Source organism: Erpetoichthys calabaricus, chromosome 9, assembly GCF_900747795.2.
Source record: "Erpetoichthys calabaricus chromosome 9, fErpCal1.3, whole genome shotgun sequence".
NCBI lineage: Eukaryota > Metazoa > Chordata > Cladistia > Polypteriformes > Polypteridae > Erpetoichthys > Erpetoichthys calabaricus.
The window spans coordinates 196609301-196635514 of record NC_041402.2 but is presented as its reverse complement, the minus strand read 5'-3'; the positions used below and the strand labels follow the sequence as shown (position 1 = coordinate 196635514).

Sequence of the window (26214 nt, the reverse complement as noted above, 5' to 3'; positions counted from 1 at the left end):
GAAGGGGGCCCAAAGCCAGACGTGGCCATCACCGCGTAATGCAAAATGGAAATAAATATCGAAGAAAAGTGACGGGTGGCATTAAAGTGACCTTACAGGCCTGGACTGGCATGTGACGACTGTAAGCCCTCGGCTCGGCTCCATCTTGAGGTCATTAAAGCCAGAAACGGCCCCTGAGATTCTCCAGCTCTTCGTTGTCTCGTTTGCAGTGGTGTTGCTCATCATCATCGCCCCCCCATACCCCCCCCCGACCACACAAGCAGTAACTGACACCTGTCTGGTCAGGCTGTCCTGTAAGTCACTGCATGACACTTCACTTGTTAGCCCCTGGGCACAGACTGTGGTGTGTCACAGGAGGCTGGGGGTCAGACCCAGCCGGGACGCCTGGAAGGACTGGGAGGTGGTTTATATGTCCCCCGGGCCACGAAGGGGCAGCCGCCCTGGATGTTGAGGGGACCACGGGAAAGGAACAGGGAGGCTCAAGCCCACTGGGGCCCATGGCCACCGCCAGGGGGCACCCAGAGCGTCGTGGAGCCCAGGAGATTCCTGGGAAGGTGGAGGGAAGGACCTTCCAGGAACGCCCAGAGTGCTAGTGGGTGCAAGGGCAGCACGTCCTTCACACCGCTGGAAGGACATCATCAAGCACCTGGAGCACAACCAGGTGGAAATACAATCGGGGAGCGAGAGTCGGGAGCAGGATGAAACTCCTGTGAGGAGAGGACAGGTGACAGGTGGCCCACGGAAACTGAGACGGAAGCCCGTGAGGAGGGTGATTGGTACTGGGAGCACTGGGTGCCGTGTCGGACGTATTTATTTAATAAACCCGTGTGTTTTGTGTAAAGTGCTGGTGTCTGGTGGTGGTGGTGGTGTTCGGACCCGTGTCTCACAGGTGCCACCTCTGGCCCCTTCCCTGGAAGACCAGCTGTCCACATCGGCCAGTGGCTGTGATTTGGCTCGGTCGTCATCTTCATCTTCTTATTTAGATCAGAGGCTTTTCATTTGCTTGCTGGCTGATGTGGTGAGGTGACATGCCCAGGGTTCGTTCCACATTTGCTGATTTGTGACGACGAGGTCACCCTGAGGGGGCTCTTGTCGGCGGCTGCTTACTTTGATTTGCCTTAACTTTCACTTCCTGGTGGCCATTCCACTTTATGCCAGGGCTGCTAACATTCATGAGGACTCGGCCTGTGGTCCGTCCAGTAGCCTGGCAATGATGTTAAGAGCGGGCTGTGCCCCAAGTGCGCCTGGCAGGCCACTGTCATTGGCTGCAGATCGTGTCTGTCCAGCATGAGGTGTGGCCTGGCAGCGGATATGAAGTGGACACTCCAAGGGACTACCGGTCAGGTAGATATCCAGGCTTCATTTACATAATAACCTTTGCTATATAGCGCCTTTCTGCTTGTGTACTTTTAGCCCCCTTTTGCCCCCTGGATTGCCCTCTGCCATCCTCACTTGGTGTCTGCTTCACGTTGTTCTCTTAGTATTTGTTTGAAAGGCGCTATATAGTGATCAGCTGATTATTTTCCCTGCAGGCAAATGATGCTGCTGGAAACACTTGGAACTGGCTCTACTTCGTGCCCCTCATCATCATCGGCTCCTTCTTCATGCTCAATTTGGTCCTGGGAGTTCTGTCCGGGTAAGGCTCTTCTGATCTTCACTCTTCTGCCTTTCCTAGCCGCCTCTGGCAGGGGGGCCACCGAGTGACCTTTCTGTCGTGGGCCCACTTCCTTGCTGCTCAGTGCCTGTAGGTGGCAGCAAAGGCCCTCGATCCACTTGTGTGCCCACTCCTCAGCGCTCTCCGCTCTGAAGGACACTCTGTGCTGTGCCCGTTGGCCTCGCTGCTCACAGAGATAAGAAGGAAGACCCTCAGGGCACAGGCCAGTGCAATGGGACTTCATTAGGAGGGGCTCGTTGTAAGATGTGGGGTATTGGATTAGTTACTGGCACAGGAGCAGTAGACCCCCACTCTGAGCGGTGAACTGAATGGAGTCCTGTCTGGGAGCGGCAGGCTGACCAGGAGGGGGCACCAGGACCCCCCCCCCCCCTTCTAGACCCACAAAAGTTTGCTCAGTTCCTTAGTGCGACGGTGGGTTTGAGTCCTGGCCTGGCCGCTGCATGTCCTCCCCAGTCTCCAGGTGCTCCTGTTCTCCTCCCACCTTCCAGACACAGGCAGGTTTCATTACCTGACATCTTTAAGTTGTCCAAGTGTGTGCAAGGGTGAGTGTGCCCTGCTGTGGACTGGCACCCTCCCTGCTTTGCGCCTTAACTCGATTAAGCTGATTTTGCACCTGGATGCGTGAAATGGGTGAACTGGCAAATTGGCAGCTGCTGGTGTTATCAACTGGAAGCCGCAGGTTCAAAATCTCACTGTTGCCCCCAGGTGAGAACTGAATGTAGTGCCAACGCCTGTGCCACATGACTTTCCATCGTGGCACTTGGCGCTCTGGCTGATATTTGATTCTGACCCTTTTACCATCTCTCGTTTGTCACGATCATTGAAACCTAAAAGGGACAACTAGAAGTGAGGTCCTGGATCCATCAGATGGTCCTGGGCTCTGAATTACTCACCATAACGTAAGGCAGGTGGCTGAGAACCCTCTTGGCACTGCCACCTCACAGAGAGAGCTCATGCCAATGACAAGTGAGCCTGCAGCGCAAGGGCAGACTTGGTGGCTTCTGAAAGCTTTCACTGCCAACCTGTACAGCTACATGCCAGGGTGGGGTTGGCACCAGATAGTAGGTGTATTTCTGTTCCTTGCTGTGCCCGGTTTAATGAGCCTTAGTAGAAGTTTAACCCCTTTGGCCCGGTCACTGGAATCTGTGCAAGGGGCGGTGATGGCCGACTAACGGAGCCTCTGTTGGTTTCTTCTAGAGAGTTTGCCAAAGAGCGAGAACGCGTGGAGAAGAGGCGCGAGTTTCTGAAACTCCGTCGGCAGCAGCAGATTGAGAGGGAGCTCAATGGCTACCTGGAGTGGATTTGCAAAGCAGGTGAGTGGAGCTGAACTTGATCACTTCATGGACCTGCTGCCAGCGCCTGCCTGCCCGCCCTTCTCCATTGTGTTGGCACCGGGGCAGTGCTTTAAATGGGCTGCCACTTTTCTTGAATTTCAAAAGTAGAACTATAAGGACGCCCTGGGCACTGCTGAGTGCCAGCTTAGACTCTCAATAACTCTATGATGAATTTTGTGTTGCCTGCACTCCCCCTTCCCATGTTGATCACATGGTGCCCTCGGTGGGCACTGCAGGCCCCGCTCCACTCTTAATGTGCTTCTTGTTCATTCCAGAGGAGGTGATGCTGGCAGAAGAGGACAAAAACGCTGAAGAGAAGTCCCCTTTGGATGGTAAGATGGCACTTACCCACTGCTGAGCCCCCCGGTGTCTGGTGTGCTCATTGTTTGCCAGCTTTGGCCACCCCAGGTTGTCTTGACGTGCTGTCGTCCTGCACGGGGCCCTCCTGAGACACACACCCACACACACACATCTCAGGGAGATTCCTACAGTTCAGAGTTACAACTGTGGTCTGCTGGGGTCTTCTCGGGGGGCTCACACTCATACGTGTTCTTATTTCTGCAGTTCTGAAAAGAGCAAAGACAAAGAAGAGCAAAAATGACCTGATCCACGCTGAGGAAGGAGAGGACCACTTCACTGACATCTCGTCTGTGGGTGAGTAGCACTAGTGGGGGGGGCTGGCCGGCTGGCTTCAGGGGCGTGAAGTGTCCAGTAATACTGGGTACTTGGTGCGGGTGGACTCACCATTATGTCTGGATGTCACGGTGCGTGGTGGAGGCCCATGGTGTCATGGTGGCTGCCTTGTGTTATACACGTCACTTAGTGCCCGGCGGGTACAGGTGTTTACTTCTGATCTTTGTCTTTGTTATGTTGCTCTGATCTTCTTGTTCCAAGTCTCTTTTGGCTTTCAAATTGCAGCCTTCAAGATGAGGCATTGCCTCCTGATATCTGGGCTCAGGTTGATCCAAAATGGACTCTCTCCTTAAACTATGAGCAGGCTTTGGCCTACATGGGCACATAGAGGGGGAAAGCCCAGTACTGAACCGAAATGAGCGTTCAAAACATACAGAAGGGTCTAAAAAGAGGGACAGGAACTGAAAAACCTCCGAGTCTTAAATGACAAAATTAAGGACCTTGAATTTCAAACGTTCAGTTTCACAGTATAAGTGCAAAACAAATGAAATCAAACAAAAAGGTATTGTAGTCTGCAGTTCAGTAACGCAAAACCATCAAACAGCAACAGTAATAACGGCTCTCTGAAGGACCGTCACCGTGTATAGGATGAGGGCGGTCCTTCCACCGTGATGTCATGCTGGACACACCTCCTGAGGGCCCGCCCACAACACACAAGTCAAGTGGCTTTATGGTCAAAGTGGCCATACGCAGCATTTCAGTGGCACCAGCTAGCGTGCCCAGAGCAACACATGCAGGAGCAGAGAAGAGCTGGACTATAACTGGAGTGACAGCAGCAAATGTCTTCTATAGAAACGTCTATGTGTGTGTGTGTCTGAGGCTCTGTCGCCAAAGGGAGACCACCCAATAGACAGAAACTCACGTAGCCACTGATAGACAACGGGGGGCAAGCACATCGACAAAACGAGACCACTGACTCGGCGTTTCAGTCATTTCTAGGACCTCGGGCTCACACAGCTGGTATCAGCATCCAGAAGTTGATTTAAATCCAATATGTGGGGCAGCACGGGGTTCAGACAGCCCAGGGGTAGAAAGAAGTTGTGGCAGAACTGGTGCAGGTGCTTTGGCATGGTGGCAGGACATAGAGACCACCATGGGGGGGGGGGGGGACCCCCAGAATGCCGTGGGCTCTTTAATGGAGGGTAGGGAGGTCCCAGCGATGTCTTCTGATGAGTGGCAGGACCGCAGCAGCTGGTCAGAATGTGCCCCCTGGGATGACAATGGGGGGGGTGTGGAGGAAGTGGAGATGCTGAGGGTCCTTCTAGACTTTGGAGGGGCTGTTCATGAGTCACAAATGAACATTCAAATACATGAAAATACAAAAGCAGCCGGCAGTGTGATATGCGAAATGAGACAGAAATGACGACAACAAAAGAAAAGAACTGGCGATGAGGGAGGTGTCTGTCCTGTAAGTACACAACAAAAGACCTCTGAAAGACCCCTCCGAGCAGAAACTTCTGTCTGGGGGTCTGCATATTCCTCTCGTTACAGCTGAAGAGTTGGCCGACGTGTTTATTTCAGACATCTGATTGACCTCCCCAAGTTGGGTGGCATGCGTTTACTTTGCTGTCCAGTTGGCACCCTGCATCATAGAGGGGCTTAACTGCGATGTCCTGGACGATTGGCATGACGTGTGAGCACCGGGGGGATTTGCTCCTCGTGTGTTTGTTTTATTCTCCTGTCAGAAGGTCTCCTTTGGACGATGATGTGGCTATGATTTGGCCTTAGTGTCTTCATCGGTGCCTTCCTACGTTATGTGCTACTTATTGAAAGACCACCGGTACCTGTGCTAAGTGGTCCAACAGTTTAGGGTTTAGGCACAAAAAACCAAACAATAAAGATGAACAGCTTTGTTTGTGGCTCTTCCCGCCCCGTGAATTTCAGTTACTGACCTTGTTGCTTCTGTTTGGTCTGAAGATCCTCCTGATGAGCCCTGAAAGGAAAAGCAAATGAGATCTTTGCCAGTCTCCTTAGAACTTGTATGGAAAGCTCATAAATCGAGACCACCACAAACTTTAGCAGCCCCTCAGCCTCGACTCTCTAAGAAGACAAAGAAAAGACCCTTTTAGGGAATAAAAAATGGAAGAAACCTCAGGAAAGGCAGTTCAAAGAGAGACAACCCTTGTCCAGATTGGGTGGGTGACAAAAAAGGAGGTCAATACAACACAACTCACAGGACAGGACAGAAATGTTACAAGTGCAGGAGATGAGACCACACAACATGATTTGGATAAGGTTAGCAAAAGGCGGGCACAGATGCACCAGGGGGGTCCCTGCTGCCACTACTCCTACGTTAGAGAGCCACACCCGGCACGTCGATCAAGTCCTTAGTTGGCGTCACCGATGTCACCGACGTTCAGAACTTCAGCTGCGTTCTTTTGTGGCAGACATCACTGGAGTTGTTTTTACATTTTCAGTTTAATTCCGGAATCCTCTGGAATGGGCAACTGAAGTTGGTGCCAGCAGTCCATTATAGGAAAATGTGTTCTTAAAATTGGGAATCTCTATGTATTAGAAAAGTGGGCTCTTTATTTAACGAGGCATTAGGATGGAAGACTTAGAATTAAAAAGAGTTCTGCCTGCATCTTTTTCTTTATTCTGTATGAGCCAGAGACCACCGATAGTTCACTGAGCCAAAGGTCAGAGGTGCAGGAGAGCTGGAAAGGGTGGGCATGTGGACTGTTAGGCTGTAAATAAAGGGAGCGAGTGAAGAGCTGGGAGGGACAGAGAGGGGCTTTGAGACCCCCTCAGGTAAGACATATTGGTAGAATGAAGTGGAGTCAGACGAGGATGAGTAGCGTGATAAGATGTGTAATGACAGATGGCTCACGTCGTCTGAACTGAGTCTACATGTGCGCCGTACAGTAAAGTCCGACTCTGCCGTCTGTCCCGAGACCCTTCACTGGGGCTGAGGGGGGTCTGCATCAACCTAATTCAGGAGGACCCCTTCAGTGATTTGGCTCAGACTCTGACGCCCACTGAGGTGAGAGTCACGATCAGGGAGTGTCCCAATGTGTCCGCTGACTCGGGATGGCCCCCCACCCACAAAGCACATGGGACGTTATCAAATTAATACAAAAAATATTCACAATAAACAAAAGAAACTTGAATACAAATAAATGATACAAAACCGGACAAGAGAGACAAGTTTGAAATGTTGGCTTCGACGTCCCTGGGACATCCTGAAAATCAAGATCCTGGTGGTGCTGTGGGTCCCTGGGGGGCCGCAGTTACAAATCGCTCCGTTCCCACCTACTAGAAGGCCACAGCCTGAAGGGGACGAGTAAGGGGGGCAGATCCTTCAAATCAGGAGGACTTCATGAAGAGGGTGGTCCGGCCTTGCCTCTGTGGCTCATCCCCTCAGTGAAGTGCCCGGGGGGGCCTGTTCCCAGATCTTATCGTTTGACTTGGAGGCATTTGAACGGGAAGTCCCCACTCTTGCTCGCCCTTCGGGTCGGACATTAGCTAAAGCTGTGCTGCTGAGTGGCCGGCAGAAGGGCTGATGGGAGGACACACACTCTAAAGGGGGGTCAGAGGGAAATGCAGGGGTCTTGTACACAGAGTGTCTGTGTGTCCTGGTCACCTTGCATGGTGATGGTCAGAACTACGAGGTGGCTTAGTCTTTAGATGGCTTTAGTTTGCGTCTCTTCGCTTGCTGTGATTGGTGTCCTACCTGATCGCATTCTCCGTAGCTGACATTCCACAATACCAGAGGAAGATCTGGAGTGCCAACAGGACCCCCGACTACCGCAGAGGGTTTTGCCTGCGGCTCATAATCCATCATTTGTGTTCCTGCCAGCTTATATAGAAGATACAATGACAGTAGCGTCCTCTTTGAACTGGACAGCTGAAAGAACAGCAGTATGTGTTACAGCAGGGGGCGCCAGCGCCGTGTTGGAACGAGTTCTTTTGTAATTGTGGCGTGTTACATAACTTGAAACAATATAGATATGATATTAAAAGGCGAGACCCCTCCCTTAGTAACAAATCACTCCGCATGACAAAAACCCAGACGTTATCTCCCATTTGTCCATCGTCTTCAAAGGTGGGCCGGGCAATGTTCCAAGGTTTTATGCCCTTTCTCCATGTGCGGACCCCCACTTAGGTGAATCCTGCCATTCCAAACAAGGCCCAGAGGGTCCAATGTCATGCTGACTCTGCCCATTTCGTGTTGTCCCCATCTGGTCTTCTAATGCTGGATGAGCCCCCGTGTGCTAAGCCTGGCCTTGTGTCAGCTGTACATGTGAGTGGATTTATAAAATATAAAATATATAATACACTGTGACATATTAAACTTTTATATTTATTACAGTATAATAGAAACATGCTTTCAACAAACTAAGAATACGATACACATTGCTCAACATGGCGGGTAGGGGGGCATATTGGCTCTGGGGTCACTGACTGTGTTTGCTGTGCCCCTTAAACTGACCACTGGACGACGAGTCCATCAGCTGGTGAATTCCTTCCTCCTCCTCCTCCTCCTCCTCCTCAGTTCAGGACCACAAGAATTGTCCCACCCGCTCCATCTGCCGGCGCCTTCTCCATCTCCAGCATTCCCGAGGAGATTCTCTGATTTTTCTAAAGCGTTCAGCAAATAAAATAAAACAGCAAACCAATCCCTAGGACGACCCCCCAGCAGGCAGGCCCCCTTTTAAGTGGCGCAGTTCACCCGAGGGAAGACGGCCTTCAAAATAAGGCAGCGGAAAACTTCTATCAGGGAAAATCTGGCTAATGGTCTGGCTTGTCTGTCAGGCGATGCCACTGGGGGGTCTGGGGTTCTCTCTGTCAAGACGCTTCACGCAGTTAACCAACCGTAAGACAATCAGCCGCTCACCTTCTGAGTCCCATCAGTCCCTCATACTCTGCAAAGTGCCCACCACCTCCTCAGCTCTTAGTTGGGATACCCCTGGACTTGCACCATTCGTCCCGGCCAGCGTCCCAAGAACTGAATGTGCTGTCCTCACCTGAAGCCCCCATACGCTGACCATTGGTGTGCCATGTTGGGCTTTGGTGTCCCGAATGTCTAGAAGAGGATGGCATGTGGGCACAGCAGCAGGTTACTGCACTAAAGAAAGTTCAGTGGCTTGCCAGCCATTCTCAATATTTGATGAAGAGTTCTGAGTGACCATCGCCGCTGTCCGCACAGTCGAGTAGGACTTGAGCTTGAGGTGTGTGGGGACAACGTGTGGGGACACTGAGCCTGGCAGAGCAGACAGGCATGTTGGCCGGCTTGTGATGCCCAGTTTCTTGCACTGTTTCAGGTTACGTTTTGTCACCGTGGTGCCATTTTATGTCCCTGTCAGTGGCACCGGTCGTGATTGTGTGATGTCGAAATTGTGGAGACAATTTAAGTGGTCCACCATCCACGGGTCAATGGTGGACTCTCACGGGCAGCCGACTTATTTAGGAAATACCTCATTTGCACATGTGACGATCGATTTTTCACCCACCGTTTCTCTTTTCTTTCGACGATTCGTCTGCCTGCCCTGCCAAGCACTTTCTCTTCCGTGCCCACATATCGGGTAAGCCTTCCACCAGCTTACAGCAGCTGCAGGGTACAGAGGTGCCATTTCTGAGATTCACTGACCGTAAAATGAATAAATGCCAGGCAGGAAAGAGGGGCTTTGCTTTGTTTTCTCTTAGTTGAATAATTCAGACCTGGGGATGAGAATATTAAGGCGGCTGCTTTTCACCATCTCTTTGGGGTCTCTGAATCTGTAGGCCGCCAGCGCCAGTGGGGTGCCCCCCAGACGGAGTTTCTGAAGGTCTGGCCCTGTTAGTTTGATTTCTTATTGTCATGCATCTTGAGGTATTGGTGGTGGTCTTCAGTTTATCAAAATGTGCTGCTGAGGCTTGTGAGTCGTGTAAGGAAGCCTTTTATGGGCCTTGGGGACACGTGAATGTGGGTGTCATCGTGTTTAACAGCCATAGCGGGGTGGTAGGTGGGCACCCCAAGGGGGCACATTTTATAGCACTGAAAAAACAGAATAAGTGTTAAATGTCAGTTTAATTTTTCTGTGGTGTGAAGGTGAAGACTTGAAGTTACTGTCCTGAGTCTGGTGGTCCGGCCTGTCAAGCTGCAGTTCGTCCCTTGTCTGAATGCTCACGGAGTGTTCATAATCCACGTGAATGTCGTCTTTCCTGTGCCTTATGGTTATAAACTAAGCCCCCCATATCGTACGTGGCCCTCACCTCAGATACTGGAACCCTCAGTCAAGAAACCCAAATATCATGTGGGACCTGAAGTGGGGCTGTCGACTGGTGGTCTCCCTTTGAGGGTCCCACGCGTCCTGTGCTATCATTCAATCAATTGGATTCTGTGTCCTGCTGGCAGGATTAGTTCCATGGGTGGACCAGGGTCACTGCTGGGTAATGGGTGGCGGGAAGGTCACTCTGCTTATGCCACAATGGTCACCAATCCCAACAGCGATGACCACCACTTTATACTCAACAAGGGTGGTCCGGACGCTCGATCTCGGCCTCTCTCCGTGGCTCCGTCTTGGTGCTCGTGCCCGGGTGTGCTGGCACTTTTTAGAACTGTAAGGTGTCATTGTTTACTACAATGGAAAACAAAGGAGCCTCCAGACGAGCGGCTGAGAGAACGTAACGTGCTGAAGACAAAAAGACAAAAGACAAGGAATGGAAACGGAAAGGGAGGAGCAGACAAGATGGCGAAATAAACACGAAAAGGTCGCCTTTCATAAGCTGCTCATCAAACACGCCAGGCCAGTCGCTCATCTGCACTGCTGCCCGCAGGCCCCTTACACGTGGGCCACTGTATGGCGCTGTGGTGCCCATTGTGCTCGAGACCGTTTTGTGTTCTTTAGGAGAGACGTGGAACTTCTAATTCTGGCTCTGGCTTGGCTTTGATTTCATCTTTCATTTCGTCCGCTCGCCGAGCTCAGCTTCCTGATACCCCCTTAAAGGGCAAACAAACCCGATGTCTGTCAGCCATCTTAAAACTCACCAGGGAGCCCTTGACTGGCATGACGTGTACGGTCAAGTCGAGGGTTGGCACAACAGTTGGCAGCCAGCAGTGTGCTGTGGACATTTTCTCGCATGTTCCAAATCTTCAAGCCAAGAGGTACCCACATACAAAAGGGCACTCCCAAGTGCTGCAGACTGGTGGTGCCACTCCTTTGGATTCTCACCCTCTGCCTGCCTGCCGCCTGCCTGTTCTCCTCCATCACGTATTTAGCTTGTGTTTCTGTCAGGTTTTTTAACGGTCTCTTTGTTTGCCCTGTTTGTGTGCCACTCTTGCCCTGGCACTGTACATTCCTATGTATGTCTGCAGGCCCTTTGTTTTTTCCAAGCTGGCTTTGATGCCCTACAGAGGTGGTACAGACCTCACCTTCTCAGTGCTCTCCTGCCATGTCGGTGGAGTTTGCCAGGCTCATTGTAATTATCTTTGTGTTCTTGCAGGCTCCCCCTTTGCTCGTGCCAGTCTGAAGAGTGGGAAGAACGACAGCTCCTCATACTTTCGGCGCAAGGAGAAGCGACTGCGCTTCTGCATTCGGCGTATGGTCAAGGCGCAAAGTTTCTACTGGATTGTGCTCTGCCTGGTGGCGCTCAACACCCTCTGCGTGGCCATCGTTCACTACGACCAGCCGCAGTGGCTCTCGGATGCCCTCTGTAGGTGCCATTGTGCTTGTAGTTGTGCATGTCTGCGTGTAGTCTGAGCAGAGGGCTCCCTCAGTGGTCCCTTTAAGGAGGTGCCCATCACTGGTTCAAGAGATGAAGATGAGGTCAAGCTGCTGCTCGCTAGAGTTAGTGCCAGATAAATGAGGGGCCAGTGGGACTCCCCATTGCTGTGTGTGTGACTGTAGGGGTGCCATTGTGTGACAGGAGTGCCCTCCCCTCCTTCATTACCAGCCGCTGTCTGTGCCCATTCTCCACAAGGCAGCGCCAGATCACCCTCCGTTGGCACATTCTAATGTCAAGTGCTTTGTTGGTGGCGCTATATGCACAAGCGTATGGCAAAAAGCCCAGTGAGTGCCAGACGGGTGCCCACCTTCTGTCCCAGGTTTCCTCTTTGACATTTTCATGCCAGTCCTCACCTGCCATGCTTTTCCCTTTGCTAGATTTCGCTGAGTTTGTCTTCCTGGGCCTCTTCCTTAGCGAGATGGCACTGAAAATGTACGGCCTCGGTCCTAGGAACTACTTCCACTCCTCGTTTAACTGCTTTGACTTTGGTGTAAGTACAGAAGCCCCAGTGCCACCCTGGAACTCCTGCGCAGCCTGCCTGCCTGGGTGGGATTGGCTGGGACTTGCAGCGCTTCAGTCCGTCTGTCCCTTTTCTTTGTGACCCCCAGGTCATCGTGGGCAGCATTTTCGAGGTCATCTGGGCGGTGGTGAAGCCGGGAGCCTCTTTTGGAATCAGCGTCCTCAGAGCACTGCGATTGCTCAGGATATTTAAAGTGACCAAGTAAGTAGGACCCCAAGACTGGCATGCTGGGGCAGAGGGCCTGTCGTGGCAGCAGGTAATGAGCGCCGCCTGGGGTGAGAGCTGGGGTCCCCTTGCGTTTCACACAGATATTCTGGAATTGCACATGACACTGTGACCTGTGCCTGGGCACTGACTGGCACACGGTCACCCTGCGATAAACAGCCAGTGTGTGTGACGTGTAATGCTATGTTTCTTATCTCTTGTTCCCAGATACTGGAATTCTCTGAGGAACCTGGTTGTGTCACTGCTCAATTCCATGAAGTCCATCATCAGCCTCCTCTTCCTGCTCTTCCTCTTCATCGTAGTCTTTGCCCTCCTGGGGATGCAGCTCTTCGGAGGACAGTGAGTGTCGTAAGGCCACGTGATGGCCGCTCAGATTCGGTCCCCCCTTTGACAGGGTTTGCCTTGTCCACCACGTGTAGGAGGATCGTACCCTCTGCAGATAGACGTCTAGCATACAGACTGTAATACAAGTGGACCCCCAGAGTGGACTCCAATGGCCGCACGTCTCATTGATCCTTTTCTGCCCTCTCCAGGTTCAACTTTGCAGATGAAACGCCAACGACCAACTTTGACACGTTCCCAGCCGCCATTCTGACTGTGTTCCAGGTAAGAGTGTGCGTGATGTGCCCAGCCGAGGGGAACTGGAAGGGGGGCACGACAGGGAATGCAGTCAGTCTTAGGGTGGGCATCCTGCTACTCCAGCTACGGACTCACTGAGGTGATCTCTGCACCTTTTGGGGGCCGCAGTCTTGGTGAGGTGAAAGGTGGGGTCAGTTGCCAGCTCTTGTTTTGAGGTTCAGCACCATGCCAGGTGGAGCTCAGCCATGCCACAGCTTGTATGAATTTTGCTCTAACTGGCCCACTTGTCTCCCTCTCTTTATGAAGATCCTGACTGGCGAGGACTGGAATGCAGTGATGTATCATGGGATTGAATCCCAGGGTGGCGTCCAGCGAGGAATGCTCTCGTCCATCTACTTCATTGTCCTGACTCTGTTTGGGAACTGTATCCTTTGAGAAGACGCGGTGGCCATTTGGCACAGCATTTGGAGACATTGTGGCACTGCAGAATCCTGCCAAGGCAGAGCTTAGTTCCACATGGGAATTAAGGGGTCATGCTGAGCAGGAAGTGCCACGCCGGTCTGCCGTGGTTGGAACGGGGATGTCACATTGTTCGTCCAGTTTCCTCAGCTGCCGTCTGAACAGATACTCTCCTCAACGTCTTCTTGGCCATCGCTGTAGACAACCTGGCAAATGCTCAGGAGCTGACAAAGGTAGGAAGGATCGGCCTGAGGCTGGCCCATTTATTCTGCCCACTCTGGCATGTCTCGGCTGCCCTACGCCCCTCTGCTTTGTCGCTTCGTCCATGTCCACCTGTGTCCATCCATCCTCATTTCACTCCTTCAGTCCTTGTCTGTCGCCTTTGGTGGTCGGCACTGTAACTTGTGAAAGGCGGAGGTTGCTCATTCTTGCCCCTGTGGCCGTGGGTGGGTACTGTAACATCCCGGGCACCCCTCTCCATTTGCTGGGGTCATTGCTGGCTTTGCCCGCCGGGTGACTGGTAGTGGGTGCCCTGCCCTCTCCTCTACTCACATTTCATGTTTCTCCTGTTAAGGATGAAGAAGAACTTGAAGAGGCGACCAGTCAAAAACTTGCCATTCAAAAGGCCAAAGAGGTGGCTGATGTGAGCCCTCTGTCGGCAGCGAACATCTCCATCGCGGCGTAAGTCAGAGTGCCCCCTGCTGCCATGCCTGTTCTTCCCCCATGTCTCGCTGGTCAGGATGTCATGTTTTCTTTTTCTGTGTGGCATTGTCTTCTTCTGTTGTCTGTGGCTGGGATCTTAAGTCCAGCCTGATGGCCTTGTTCCATTTGTTGGTCCTGCCCCAGTTTCCTCCTCAGGTGTGGCAACCCCCACCCACCCCACCCCATCCCAGGCCCTTTGAGGAGCTTCAGAAAGGCAACAAGGAGAGCAGGACACTGGTCGGCACTCAAAGGCGTCACTGTCTTTGACCAAGGCTGGCATGGAGTGGCCTGCCTTGGCTTTCGAGATCCGGCCGCTGCACACCTGGTGGGACAACAAGTCCAAGGCTTCCGAGGAAAGCACCCCCTGTGGGCAGCATTCTCTCACCCTTTTCCTCCCAGTCTTCCTCGATCGCTTGCTCTGTTTTGCAATTGTCTTCCTCCTCCTCCTCCTCTTCCTCTGCCTGTCCCCACATGCAGTTGCAGGACAGTGCCCTCTGCTGGCTGCTCGTTGTTATTCTGTGTCAACTTGTCACTGTCTCTTATCTCACTAGTTTTTCTTTAGCAGTTTGGCTGCTGGGAGGTGCCCGCTGGGAGGCTCAGGACCATTTGCTGGCGCTGCCATCTGTTTGATCTCTACCCAGATTTTGTTTTTTTTTTTTTTTTTGTCTCATTCTTTTTTTTTTTGCATGTGCAGTTTTGTAAAGCAAACTCGAGGTGCTGTTTCTCGCAGTTCGTCAATCTCCAGCGTTAAATCACCGTGAGTTGGATCTGTTATTTTACTAAGTCATCCTCATGCCATGTGCAGTGCCCTCTGTGTGGCAGGCATCGTCTGTGAACATCAGCTCATCTCTGTGTCTCCCCACGATGACTGTGCTTGTGTGTCCGTGTCTGTTAGCCTGGTCACCAGCTGTCCCGCTTACTTACGCCAGTGGTCCACGGGGTCAGTGCCACGTCAGACTGGCTCTCATGTCGCTTCACAGCTCGCCGCTAGTGTTGGCTGCCTGTGCTTCTGCCCCCCGTGACCTGGTTGCTGGACGGACGGACGGACCGACTGACCCTCTCTGCCTTTGACTTCTCCATCTCTTCACTGACTCTTCTTCCCTCGAGCCGCATAGAGCTGCCTGACTTGTGACCACACGCTCATTTCTCCGGATTCAATCCGTACCACCCAGCCAGACCTTCCTTAAGCCAGCTTTGCCCAAATGACTTGCCACGTATCTGGATGGCTGTCATGTGTTTTGCTTTTCTTCTTTACTCTTCTGCTTCTGGGGGCCTGGCTGCTGAAGGGTCCACCCATTTCACTTCATTCTGGGGAGCGGAGTTGTACTGTCAGGGTCACATGGGCATCTCCATCCAATGGCAACGGTGGCACTGCCTACTCTTCCGTCACTGCCAGGCCCTGTTGATGCTGACACGCGTCCTTCCTTTTTTCAGAAAGGAGCAGCACAAGTCCATGAAGATGATGTCTGTGTGGGAGCAGCGGACCTCCAAGATCCGACAGCAGAACCTGCGTGCCAGCTGTGAGGCGCTATACAGCGAGCTGGAGCCGGAGGAGCGTCTGCGCCTCTCCTCCATGCTGCACATCCGACCCGACATGAAAACGCATCTGGACCGCCCGCTGGTGGTGGAGCCCCGCGACGAATCGCACAACAGCATCGACGACGACGCTCAGCCAGCCGACCTTCCGCCTCCGCCAGACGGCCAGCAACCCGCCCCCCGCAAGCACCACCACCACCGAGACAAGAGCGGAGATCCGCTGGCACCCGACAACGCCAATGGCAAGCACCGGTCGCACCATGGCAGGAGCAAAGAGCACGAGGGCAAAGGGGAGCGCAGCAGAAGTCGAGAAGGAGGCAAGAGGCACCATCACCAGGGGGCACCGGAGGAAGGCGGCGAGAAGGAGCATCGGCGCCACCGCTCTCACCGCCACGTCAAGGAGGGCAACGGCACCCTGAATAATGGGGCGGCCAAGAGCGAGAAGCGCACCAGGCATAACCGTTCGGGTGAAAACGGAGAGCGGCCTGAGAAGAGGCACAAGCACCGCAGCAAGGCTCTGTCCACCTACGAGGACAACTGTGACAAGGACGGAGAGCGCCGGGCAAAGTAAGGGGGCCTTGGCAGCAATTGGCACACTCCACGCCACTGTCCACCTGACTCCTTTCTTTCTGTCTTTCTTTTCTTTTTTCTTTTTCCACTCTTACCAGAGAGAGGCAAGCCAAGCCAGAGAGCGTCACCCAGGAGGGCACGGCACTGCAGCAGTTAGGGGGTCTGGAGCCAGTGGACGAGAAGCCCGAGGACTCGGACAACCAGAGTAACATGACGGGCATGGCGGGCACCACCAACAGTATCGCCATTCCGGTCACCGTCACTGCTCCGCCAGGGGAGACCACTGTCATTGCTAGTCAGTACCATTGGGGGGCACTACGGGGTGGGGGAGCCTCACAAAGCATCCGTCCGCCGCCGTCCAATCACAGCCTGCTTCTGTTTCAGTTAACAGCGTCGACTTCTCGGCTCCGGCGCCCACGGAAGAGAAGAAGAACCTGGAAGACCTGAGCAGCAAGGGGCCGCGGCACATCCTGCCCTACAGCTCCATGTTTGTGTTCAGCCCCACCAACCCGTGAGTAGGGGGCACCAATCTGTGGAATTTGGGTACAAACTGAAATGTGTGCGCAGTGAGGCCTCGTGCGGGAGGCGTGTTGAGGGAGTGTCCTTCTGTGAGTGTGTGTCCACTTGAGTCTATGTGTGTGTCTATGTGTGTGCGTGTGTGTGTGTGTGGGGGGGGAGGACGTCATCATGTCTACGCGTGCACGAGTGTGTGCGTGTGTGTTTTGACGTGTGTCTACATTTGCGTGTCTGTGTGTTTCCGTGTAATTCCGTTCACGTGTCCCTCCGTGTGCGTCTTCGATGTCCCAGGGCCCCGCTCCGTCACTCCATGGGTGTCCTTGTTTTCTCCCAGGGTTCGAAGGCTGTGCCACTATGTCGTCAATTTGCGCTACTTTGAGATGTGCATCCTGGTGGTCATCGCGATGAGCAGCATCGCCCTGGCTGCAGAAGACCCTGTGCAGGCGGACACACCCAGGAACAACGTAAGTGTCCCGGGACCTCTCGAGACGGCCCTCTGCCACTCTGTCCCTCCGTTGATCTTCGTGGTTGTCTCGGCAGGTCCTTAAGTACCTGGACTACATCTTCACTGGCGTGTTCACCTTTGAGATGGTCATTAAGGTCAGTGGCGGTGGTCCGGGGGGGGGGGTGGTGCTGTTTGGCCAGCGTAATGGCCTCTCATCTGCTGCATGTCTCCACCTTTCCAGATGATCGATTTGGGTTTGCTGCTCCACCCGGGGTCGTATTTCCGTGACCTGTGGAACATTCTGGACTTCATCGTGGTCAGCGGTGCTCTGGTCGCCTTTGCCTTTTCGTAAGTGATGCAGTGGCCCATTCAGTCCAACAAGTGCATTCTGGGGTGTCACCGTGGTCACAGTCCTGCTGCCCCAGGGTTAGATGTGCTAGTGCAGGGGATGTTGAGTGGGGCGGGGTGGTCTGAGGTGGTGGATGTGTGGACTCGTATGGCACTGCTAGGGGGGCACAGCTGAGTTCAAGTGGTGGTGTGCCATAGCCACTGGATCTGTTTCATGGGGAGGCGGGGCCTGGTGCTGGACGACACTTTGACTAATCACGTGACCTCTTGCTCTGTTTGTTTGTTTATTTGTTTGTTTGTTTTGTTTTTTTTTTTTTGCCCGGATCTTTCCAGAAGCTTCATTGGGTAAAGCACTGGCATCATCGTCTCTGTTGTTCTGTGAATGTTGATGCACGCCGGCTCTGCGCCCCTCTGCCACCACTGTTGGGGCGCGTGGCCCGTCTGTGCATCTCACGCTCATCCGACTGCCCGTCTGCTTGTCTGTCTGCGTCTTTCTCACTCGGGGGGCTCATTTCTAAAAGCACTTTGTCCATCCGTCCGTCTAACTGTCCATCCATCAGTCCATCCGTCCGTCCGTCTGTCTGTGTGCTGAGAAGGAGCCACGTGGCTCTGGGGCCTGAACCTGAGACTTGCATGAACGACATCCACATGGAGCCCGTGGGGTGGGCGTCTCTTCAGCTATCCTGGGGGGTGCTGGGGGTCCTGTATCTGACATGTCAGTGACAGGTAACTTGTCTGTTTTTCTTACCTCCACTCACTAGATCGCACCAAGGCGTTACCAGGTGGGGTATCACCCTGTGACACTCGTCTTTTCTGCCTTTGCAATCTGCCCTGGCCACCACCACGCTGTTTCACCTGCAGAGTGGCACTGCCACCGCCTTCCTTTCCAGTCCCCCCCCCCCCCCCCTTTAGTGCCTCACCTTCGTGCTCCCCTGGAAAGAAAGATCCACAGTCGAGAGCAAGAAGGAGAAACAGCGGCCGGGTCCTCATTGCAAAAGTCGTGTGTTCCTGTGTCCTTCACTCGGCCATCTGTGCATGCCACACTAACGGGGAGCGCAAAAGCATGGCGCGCCTGCATGACTTGTCCTGCCATTCCAGTCCCTGTCCGTCCATCTTTGGGCTCTGACCACACGTCAGGGTCTGCCATCCAGCACGCAGCAGAGTCTCTGCAGTCCCCGGGCACAGCTGACCAGCGTCTGGGCTCCACACTCCCTCTCTGGAGCAGACGATGCCCAGATGGCTCATGCCAGTTCTCCTTTCTTAAATGTATGAGTGCCCTTTGTGAATCCTCTCCTCTTCCATTCGATCTTGACCATGGTGGGATTTGCCCGGTCACATCAGTGGCAATGGACCTGAGTGCATTTGAGTGGTGCCGCCCAGAGCACCATTTTGAGTTGAACCCCAGATGGCGTTTCTGGAGTCAGTAATAAGCGTCCTTTTTCATGACCTCCCTCAGGCTGTGCCAGTCCCTTAAGGCATATCGCACACAGTGGGCACCCCACACCATCCCACCAGGTCTCTGGTCCTCTTTACTTTTGATTCTGGTAGAGCTCTTATGATGATTGCTCTTCAATTGGAGACCATCTGCCCAGTGGCAGGCACTCACCTGGTGCCATTCCGTGGCACTGGGCAGTTCTTGATTGATGGACCAGAAGCACAGCAGCCATCAGGTCAGAAAAGCTAATCAGTGTGAAGAGTATGGCAGCTTGAACTGGCACCTGAGCTGGCACTGCCACACACATCAAGAAGAGCATCACTGTAAATGAGGGCACCCGCCATGCCCTTTGAGGGTCGGGCCCAGTCGCCTCCCAGCTGACAGGTCTCAGCTGGTCTTCTGCATGCATTAACAGTGCCATGTAAGATGGAGCCCTTACATGTGCATGCTTACCAGCATGGGGCGTAACGGCCCAGAGAGCCACACGGTGTCTGGCAAACTTTGCCCTGAGTGCCAATGGACGGCTGCCAACCCTGCCTCGTTTCCCAATGTCTCTCCCGCACCGGCCTGCACTCTCAGTCAGGCTTGCTGGTTCAATGTTTGGCCGCTGTGGCTCCGGCTGGCATCACCAACCACTGTGCCATACGATACTTGGCACTCACCTGTCCGCTGCTGGACACTCAACATGGACGTGGGCCAGTGGGTCAGTCTTGGCTTACCAGTTCTTCTTCTTTGCAGAGGAAGCAAAGGCAAAGACATCAACACCATCAAGTCTCTGCGAGTCCTCCGCGTCCTGCGGCCCCTCAAGACCATCAAGAGGCTCCCCAAGCTGAAGGTGCGGCGTGCTGTGCTGTGACCAGTGTGTGTGGGGGTGGGGGTGGGGTGGGGGGTGTGTGTGTGTGTGGGGGTGGGGGGGGGGGGTGTGTGTGTGTGCTGTGACCAGTGTGTGTGTGTGCTGTCACCAGTGTGTGTATGTGTGTAAGTGTGCTGTGACCAGCGTGTGTGTGTGTGTGTGAGTGTGTGTGTGTGCTGTGACCTGCGTGTGTGTGTGTGGGGGTGTGGGTGTGTGTGTGGGGTGGGAGTGTGGGTGTGTGTGTGCTGTGACCAGTGCGTGTGTGAGTGTGTGTGTGTGCTGTGACCAGCGCATGCGTGCGTGCATGTGTGTCTGTGTGTGTGCGTGTGTGAGTGTGTGTGTGTGTGTGTGTGCGTGCACTGTGACCTGTGTGTGTGTGTGTGTGTGCTGTCACCAGTGTGTGTATGTGTGTAAGTGTGCTGTGACCAGCGTGTGTGTGAGTGTGTGTGTGTGGGTGTGTGTGTGTGTGTGCTGTGACCTGCGTGTGTGTGTGTGGGGGTGTGGGTGTGTGTGTGGGGGGGGGGTGTGGGTGTGTGTGTGGGGTGGGGGTGTGGGTGTGTGTGTGCTGTGACCAGTGAGTGTGTGTGTGTGTGTGCGTGTGCTGTGACCTGTGTGCTGTGACCAGCGTGTGTGTGAGTGTGTGTGTGTGGGGGTGTGTGTGTGTGCTGTGACCAGCGCGTGCGTGCGTGCATGTGTGTGTGTGTGCGCTGTGACCAGCGTGTGTGTGTATAGTGGTGTGGGTGTGTGTGCTGTGACCACCGCGTGAGTGTGTGTCTTGCGGTTCCCGCCCTGACGATGTGCCCCTTGTGTGCCCAGGCGGTCTTCGACTGTGTGGTGAACTCGCTCAAGAACGTCCTGAACATCCTGATCGTCTACATGCTCTTCATGTTCATCTTCGCTGTCATCGCAGTCCAGCTCTTCAAGGGCCGCTTTTTCTTCTGCACGGACGAGTCCAAGGAGCTGGAGAAGGACTGCAGGTAGCCCTCCCTCGCTTGCGTGGGGTCTTAGCCCCCCTGGGGCGCTGGCGCTGCATCCTTCTGATGCTCTCCGCCTTTGTGTCTTTTAGGGGTGAATTTCTGGATTATGAGAAGGGGAACGTGGAGGCGAAGCCCCGCGAGTGGAGGAAGTACGATTTCCATTATGACAACGTGCTGTGGGCCCTGCTGACCCTCTTCACCGTGTCCACTGGAGAGGGCTGGCCAACGTGAGTATTGGGTGATCGGGTGTGCCAGGCGAGAAGCGCCGTAGGTGACTCTGTGTCTCTTGTGCTACGTGCAGGGTCTTGAAGCACTCTGTGGACGCCACCTATGAGGATCAGGGTCCGAGTCCCGGCTATCGCATGGAGATGTCCATCTTCTATGTGGTCTACTTTGTGGTCTTTCCCTTCTTCTTTGTCAATATCTTTGTGGCCCTGATCATCATCACTTTTCAAGAGCAAGGAGACAAAGTGATGTCGGAGTGCAGCTTGGAGAAGAACGAGGTAGGAAGGTGGCTTCGGGGCGATGATATCAGGACAGAGGGGTATGACTTGGTCTAGATGGGGGGGTATTGCCCTGTTTGCGGAGTGCTGGGGGTTCTCCTATTGCCCTCCACAATATGACCCAGATTGGGACTGGTGACTGGCACTTAGCTGGCAACACCACACAGCGAATACCCAGACTGGTGTGATGTGGGTGGAGCTAATGTCTAACTGTGGTATCCTCCTGGAGAGATGGGATTGGCTTAAAGGGTAAGGCCATCATTGTCATCATCGTCTTTAGGGCCTGCAGGGTAGGAATATTAATATGTCTTTACTGAAATCAGTAAAGAATGGGTGACAGGAGGGGGACTGAGAGGTGAAGGGACAGACACTAGAATGTGTGACAGGAGGGGCTGAGAGACTTCAGGAAGTAAAGGAACACGTGAGGGAGTGGCCAAGTGTAGAATGGGCGGGGCCAATCATGTGTGCTGGTGTCTGAGTGACATGGAGGCGGGTGGGCGAAGCTATAAAGGGGCCGAGGACAGGCTGGGATAAGAGGGCTGATGAAGCGAGGGTCCCAGCAGAGTGGGCAGAGGGGATGCCAAGTTATCTTTCTAATCGCCCCCTTTGTGTTTTGCAGCGAGCCTGCATCGACTTCACCATTGGCGCCAAGCCTCTGACTCGCTTCATGCCTCAGAACAAGCAAGCCTTCCAGTACAAGATGTGGAAGTTTGTGGTGTCGCCCCCGTTTGAGTACTTCATCATGACGATGATCGCACTCAACACCGTCGTGCTGATGATGAAGGTATGGCACATCCAGTGCCCGCTCCTTTGATTGGACATGGCACACAGTTGGTGAACTGGGCTGGGTGGTTGGTGGCAGTGTGCCCTGGCGGCATGACGATTCTGTGTCGTTTCTCCATCTTTTTAACCTTCCAGTTCCACGGAGCTCCAGAAATCTACGAGTCCATGCTGAAGCACCTGAACATCGTCTTCACAGCTCTCTTCTCCCTGGAGTGTATCCTGAAGATCATCGCGTTTGGTGTCCTGGTAGGTGGCGCTCTCTAGAAGCAGCCGTCTTTGTCACCACACACCTTCCCGAGGGGCCGGTGACATCGGTAATTGAGTCTGTCGTTTTCAGCACAGCGCTCTGGCAGGCGGCCAGCGCTTGTCCCTTGGATTTCTCGCCCCAGAACTCGTGGCAGAGACGGAGATGTAATCCAAGGAGACGCGCGCACATGCCCAGGACTCGCTCGCTTCACGCTGCCTGCTGTCCTGTCTGGCTGTTGGATGAATGGGCAGACTGACTGGCAGTGCTGGCCGGTCCAGTCATGCATGCCTGCCCAGAGGAGCGCCAGTGCTGCCGCCGCAGTAAATTCACATCGGTGGCCATCTCGTCACCGTGACGGACAGGTTGGAAGCCTGTCCCGATAAGGTGGCCGCTTTACTCGGTGACAGTGTGAATGTGTCACCTATCATGGTGTCTTCTTTTGAACAGAACTACCTGAAGGATGCCTGGAATGTCTTTGACTTTGTTACGGTGCTGGGAAGCATCACGGACATCGTGGTCACCGAAATCATTGTGAGTAGCACAGAGGGTCGTGCCAGGAAGCATGGCGGTGGCAGCCTCCTGGCATGATTTCAGCTTGACAGCCACCACTGTGTAGACCAAGTTCTAGTGCGGCTAAGAAGTGGCCCTTAGGGTCCCCCGTGTCCCTCTCTGATGTTTTTTTCTTTTTCCCCACTTTGCTCTTCCCTGTTTGGGTCGATTCCATCAAAACCGTCCCCTGCTGATGTGGATGCCGTGGCCCACTTGACTGGTGACATCATTTCCACACAGACAGCGGTAAGTGGCTGCCGTCCCTCCCAGTGGCACTGGTGTACTGTCATCTGAGTGCCGTGGCCGCTCCTGGGTCAGCTTTGGGGTCTTCGCTCTTTATTTCAGTTGCATACATTTTTCCATGTTATCCCATCACGCCACACTTAGTACCCCATAATGACAAAGTGAAGGCACGTTGCCAGAGAGGTTGGCACATTTAGGAAATCGCCTTCCTAGAAGTATTGAGACCCCACACTGCTGTTATTACCCTTGAGATCTTTCTAGGACTTAACTGGAGACCACCTGTGGCAAAATGAGCTGACTGGACATTGTTTAGAAAGGCACCTGGGTATGGGGGGTCCCACAACTTACACGGCATTTCAGGGCAACGGGGTCAAACCAACTGTACAGCTTCAAGGGTCCCCAGGAGCACACTGGCCTCAAGAAGACATTTGGAACCACCGGGACACATCTTAGAATTGGCCATCCAGGCAAATTAAGTAACCGGGCAAGAAGAGCCCAGCGGTCACTTTAACAGCTTCAGGGCTTCTCCGCTGAGCAGGAGGACAGTCAGGTATGACAGAGGGGCTCGACGGGTGGCACTCGGAGAGTACCAGCTGAGAGAAGGTTCTGGTCTGGTGAGACAAAAACGAAACTCTTTGAGCGGAACTGCTAGCTGAAAGTCAGGCAAGGACCTGGAACTGCTCATCACCCACCTAATGCCATCCGTATGGTGAAGTGGCATGCTGTGGGCACCCGGAGTCTGGTCAGAATCGAGGCAGGAGTGAGTGCAGCCAAATACTGAGAGGAGTAAACCAGCTCCAGAGTGACCATAGAGTGACCTGAAGATGGCAGTTCACAGGCGCTTCCCACCCAGTCTAATCGAGCTTGAGAGGATCTGCCCAAATCCAAGTGTGCAAAGCTTGTAGAGACCACCCAGAAGACTTAGAAGCTGGAATTGCCGCCGAGGGGCTTCTACAAAGAACTGAATGAATGGATGGTGGGCGTCGGTGGGGGGGGTTTCAGGTTGCAAATTTCTGTTTCTGAGCAGCTCTTCACTTTGTCAGTACGAGTTATCGAGTGTAGATTGATGGGCACAAAGTAAAGTGTGCAGAAGGTGAAGGGGTCTTCTCAACCTGCGCCCTCCTTAGTTAGGGGGGTGTCGTGAGAAGTCGAGCACAATGACCCCTTTTATTGTTCTAAGTGAACAGATTACAATATGCCAGGCTTTGCGGCAGCTTCTGGCAGGATGAAGAAGGGGCCCGAGTTGCAGTTAAAGGGGTCATTTTGCCCGATGTGTCATCTCTTGCACCCTCCTTACAAAGTCCCCCAATGCCCGCTCTTCTCTCCACAGAATAAACTAATCAACCTGAGCTTCCTGAGACTCTTCCGGGCGGCTCGCCTCATTAAACTTCTTCGGCAAGGCTACACAATCCGTATTCTGCTGTGGACGTTTGTCCAGTCTTTCAAGGTGGGCTCGGCGAGCTGGTGACGCCTTCTCTGGGACTGGCGGGCCGACTGACCCAGCGTCTTTTTATTTTTTTACAGGCCTTGCCCTACGTCTGCCTGCTCATTGCTATGCTCTTCTTCATATACGCCATCATTGGAATGCAGGTGAGGCACGGGGCACTCAGCTGGCACTTCCCGACGGTTTGGATCAGGGACTCACTTGCCCCCCATCCTTGTTTTCAGGTCTTTGGCAACATTGAGCTGAACGACGAGACGGCCATCAACAGGCACAACAACTTCCAGACATTTTTCCAGGCTCTGATGCTGCTGTTCAGGTGAGAGGGTGGAGGAGCGCCAGGAAGACCCTAATGCCAGTCACTGCCCATTTGGGTGGTGATGTTCACTAAAGGGTCCTGCTCTGTAGAGTAAAGATCAGTCGGCTGACTACAAGCCAATAGACACGTGTGCCATTCTCTTTTGTCAGGAGCGCCACAGGTGAAGCGTGGCATGAGATCATGCTGGCATGTCTGGCCAACCGCATGTGTGACCGGAATTCGGGCTCTCATGGCAAAGAGTGTGGCAGCGAGTTTGCTTATTTCTACTTCGTTTCCTTCATCTTCCTCTGCTCTTTCCTGGTAAGACAGCCCTGTGATGGATGGGCATGCAGATGGGCACAGATGGCCACTGGATCCCGAGCATTTGTGATACTTGGCTGTGCTCGAGTCCATGGCGCCTTGTGATGCCATTGGGCAGGCTGTCTCTCTCCATGCCAGGAGTGGGCACTGGGTCACCGTCTCTTGTACTCTTGCCCCCCCTCCCCAGATGCTGAATCTCTTTGTCGCTGTCATCATGGACAACTTTGAGTACCTGACGCGAGACTCGTCGATCCTGGGACCTCACCATCTGGACGAGTTTATTCGGGTGTGGGCGGACTACGACCCGGCAGCCTGGTATGTGTCCACTCTGCGCTGGCCGGGGCAGAGCCTTTGTCTGTCCGCTGTGCTCTTGTAATGTCTTCTGCAGGTTAGGCCCGGGGTCTCGCTGTTAAAGACCGCTGGAGGATGCTTCATTGCTGGATGTTTGCCTCCTCCTCTTCCTCCTTGTCTTGCGGTCGATCACTTGGTGCTGAAAACCTGTGATGGGCACAGCAGTTGCCCGCTCCTCTCTCTGAAGAGTAGTCAGCAGCTTCTTAGCTTTATATAGTGCCTTTCATAAAAATAGTGAGATCGTGTGGGGGGCCGGCTCAGAGGTGAGGTTACCCTCCAGGGCCCAAGTGCTTAGCCCCCCCGCCCCCCATGTGGTAGGTATCTTTGAGTTAAGGGGGCTCTGCTCTGCTACTCTTGTCTGCTGGTGTCTGCCGGCCCAGCTGAGGAGGGGTGGTCTTTACCCCCTCGGTGTACAGGGTGGGCCGCTGCAGTCGGGTTCTTCTCTCTCTCTGTTTCTGTTGAGAGGTCGGCAGCTGCTGCACTTGTGGACGGACGGACGGACGGGTCAGCAGCTGCTGGCCGGCGCTCTCCCTGAATGTCCTCTAACTCCTCGCCGTGTTCTCTTTCAGCGGCCGCATTCATTATAAGGACATGTACAATTTGTTACGTGTCATCTCGCCGCCCCTCGGCTTAGGAAAGAAGTGCCCTAACAGGGTCGCCTATAAGGTTTGAAAGCCTCAGCTGCCTTGGAATGAGTGACCACGTACTGGCTGGCACGGCCGGGCTTGTGGGCAATTGCATCGAAGCAGAAAAAAAGCCTTCTGGGTCTTTGTGCAGCGTGGGCATCGGTCGGCAAGTGGGCATTCGGTCCGCTTTTGGGGGTCTGGGAAGAAGAAGTCTTTGTTTCTGCCTTCCACACAATTGCCCCCAGATGCCTCCCTCTGGCATGTGAAGCTAGGCATCT

General features: G+C 53.7%; 1 protein-coding gene across 1 annotated transcript in view; it reads left to right on the top strand.

Moving 5' to 3' along the window:
- The window catches only part of cacna1ba (calcium channel, voltage-dependent, N type, alpha 1B subunit, a), a 65698-nt gene that overhangs the window by 28850 nt on the left and 10634 nt on the right, over positions 1–26214 (top strand). The window contains exons 7-38 of the mRNA XM_051931453.1: positions 1533–1636; positions 2873–2988; positions 3285–3341; positions 3574–3663; positions 11128–11337; positions 11787–11899; positions 12018–12130; positions 12362–12493; positions 12688–12760; positions 13040–13157; positions 13358–13425; positions 13767–13873; positions 14589–14651; positions 15329–15997; positions 16099–16295; positions 16385–16511; positions 16851–16980; positions 17057–17116; positions 17203–17309; positions 19483–19579; positions 20414–20574; positions 20664–20801; positions 20876–21077; positions 21697–21861; positions 21996–22106; positions 22555–22642; positions 22901–22902; positions 24230–24346; positions 24424–24489; positions 24568–24659; positions 24809–24959; positions 25147–25274. Coding sequence (XP_051787413.1) covers positions 1533–1636; positions 2873–2988; positions 3285–3341; positions 3574–3663; positions 11128–11337; positions 11787–11899; positions 12018–12130; positions 12362–12493; positions 12688–12760; positions 13040–13157; positions 13358–13425; positions 13767–13873; positions 14589–14651; positions 15329–15997; positions 16099–16295; positions 16385–16511; positions 16851–16980; positions 17057–17116; positions 17203–17309; positions 19483–19579; positions 20414–20574; positions 20664–20801; positions 20876–21077; positions 21697–21861; positions 21996–22106; positions 22555–22642; positions 22901–22902; positions 24230–24346; positions 24424–24489; positions 24568–24659; positions 24809–24959; positions 25147–25274 — 4172 coding nt within the window. The remainder of the gene's footprint in view (positions 1–1532; positions 1637–2872; positions 2989–3284; positions 3342–3573; positions 3664–11127; positions 11338–11786; positions 11900–12017; positions 12131–12361; positions 12494–12687; positions 12761–13039; positions 13158–13357; positions 13426–13766; positions 13874–14588; positions 14652–15328; positions 15998–16098; positions 16296–16384; positions 16512–16850; positions 16981–17056; positions 17117–17202; positions 17310–19482; positions 19580–20413; positions 20575–20663; positions 20802–20875; positions 21078–21696; positions 21862–21995; positions 22107–22554; positions 22643–22900; positions 22903–24229; positions 24347–24423; positions 24490–24567; positions 24660–24808; positions 24960–25146; positions 25275–26214) is intronic.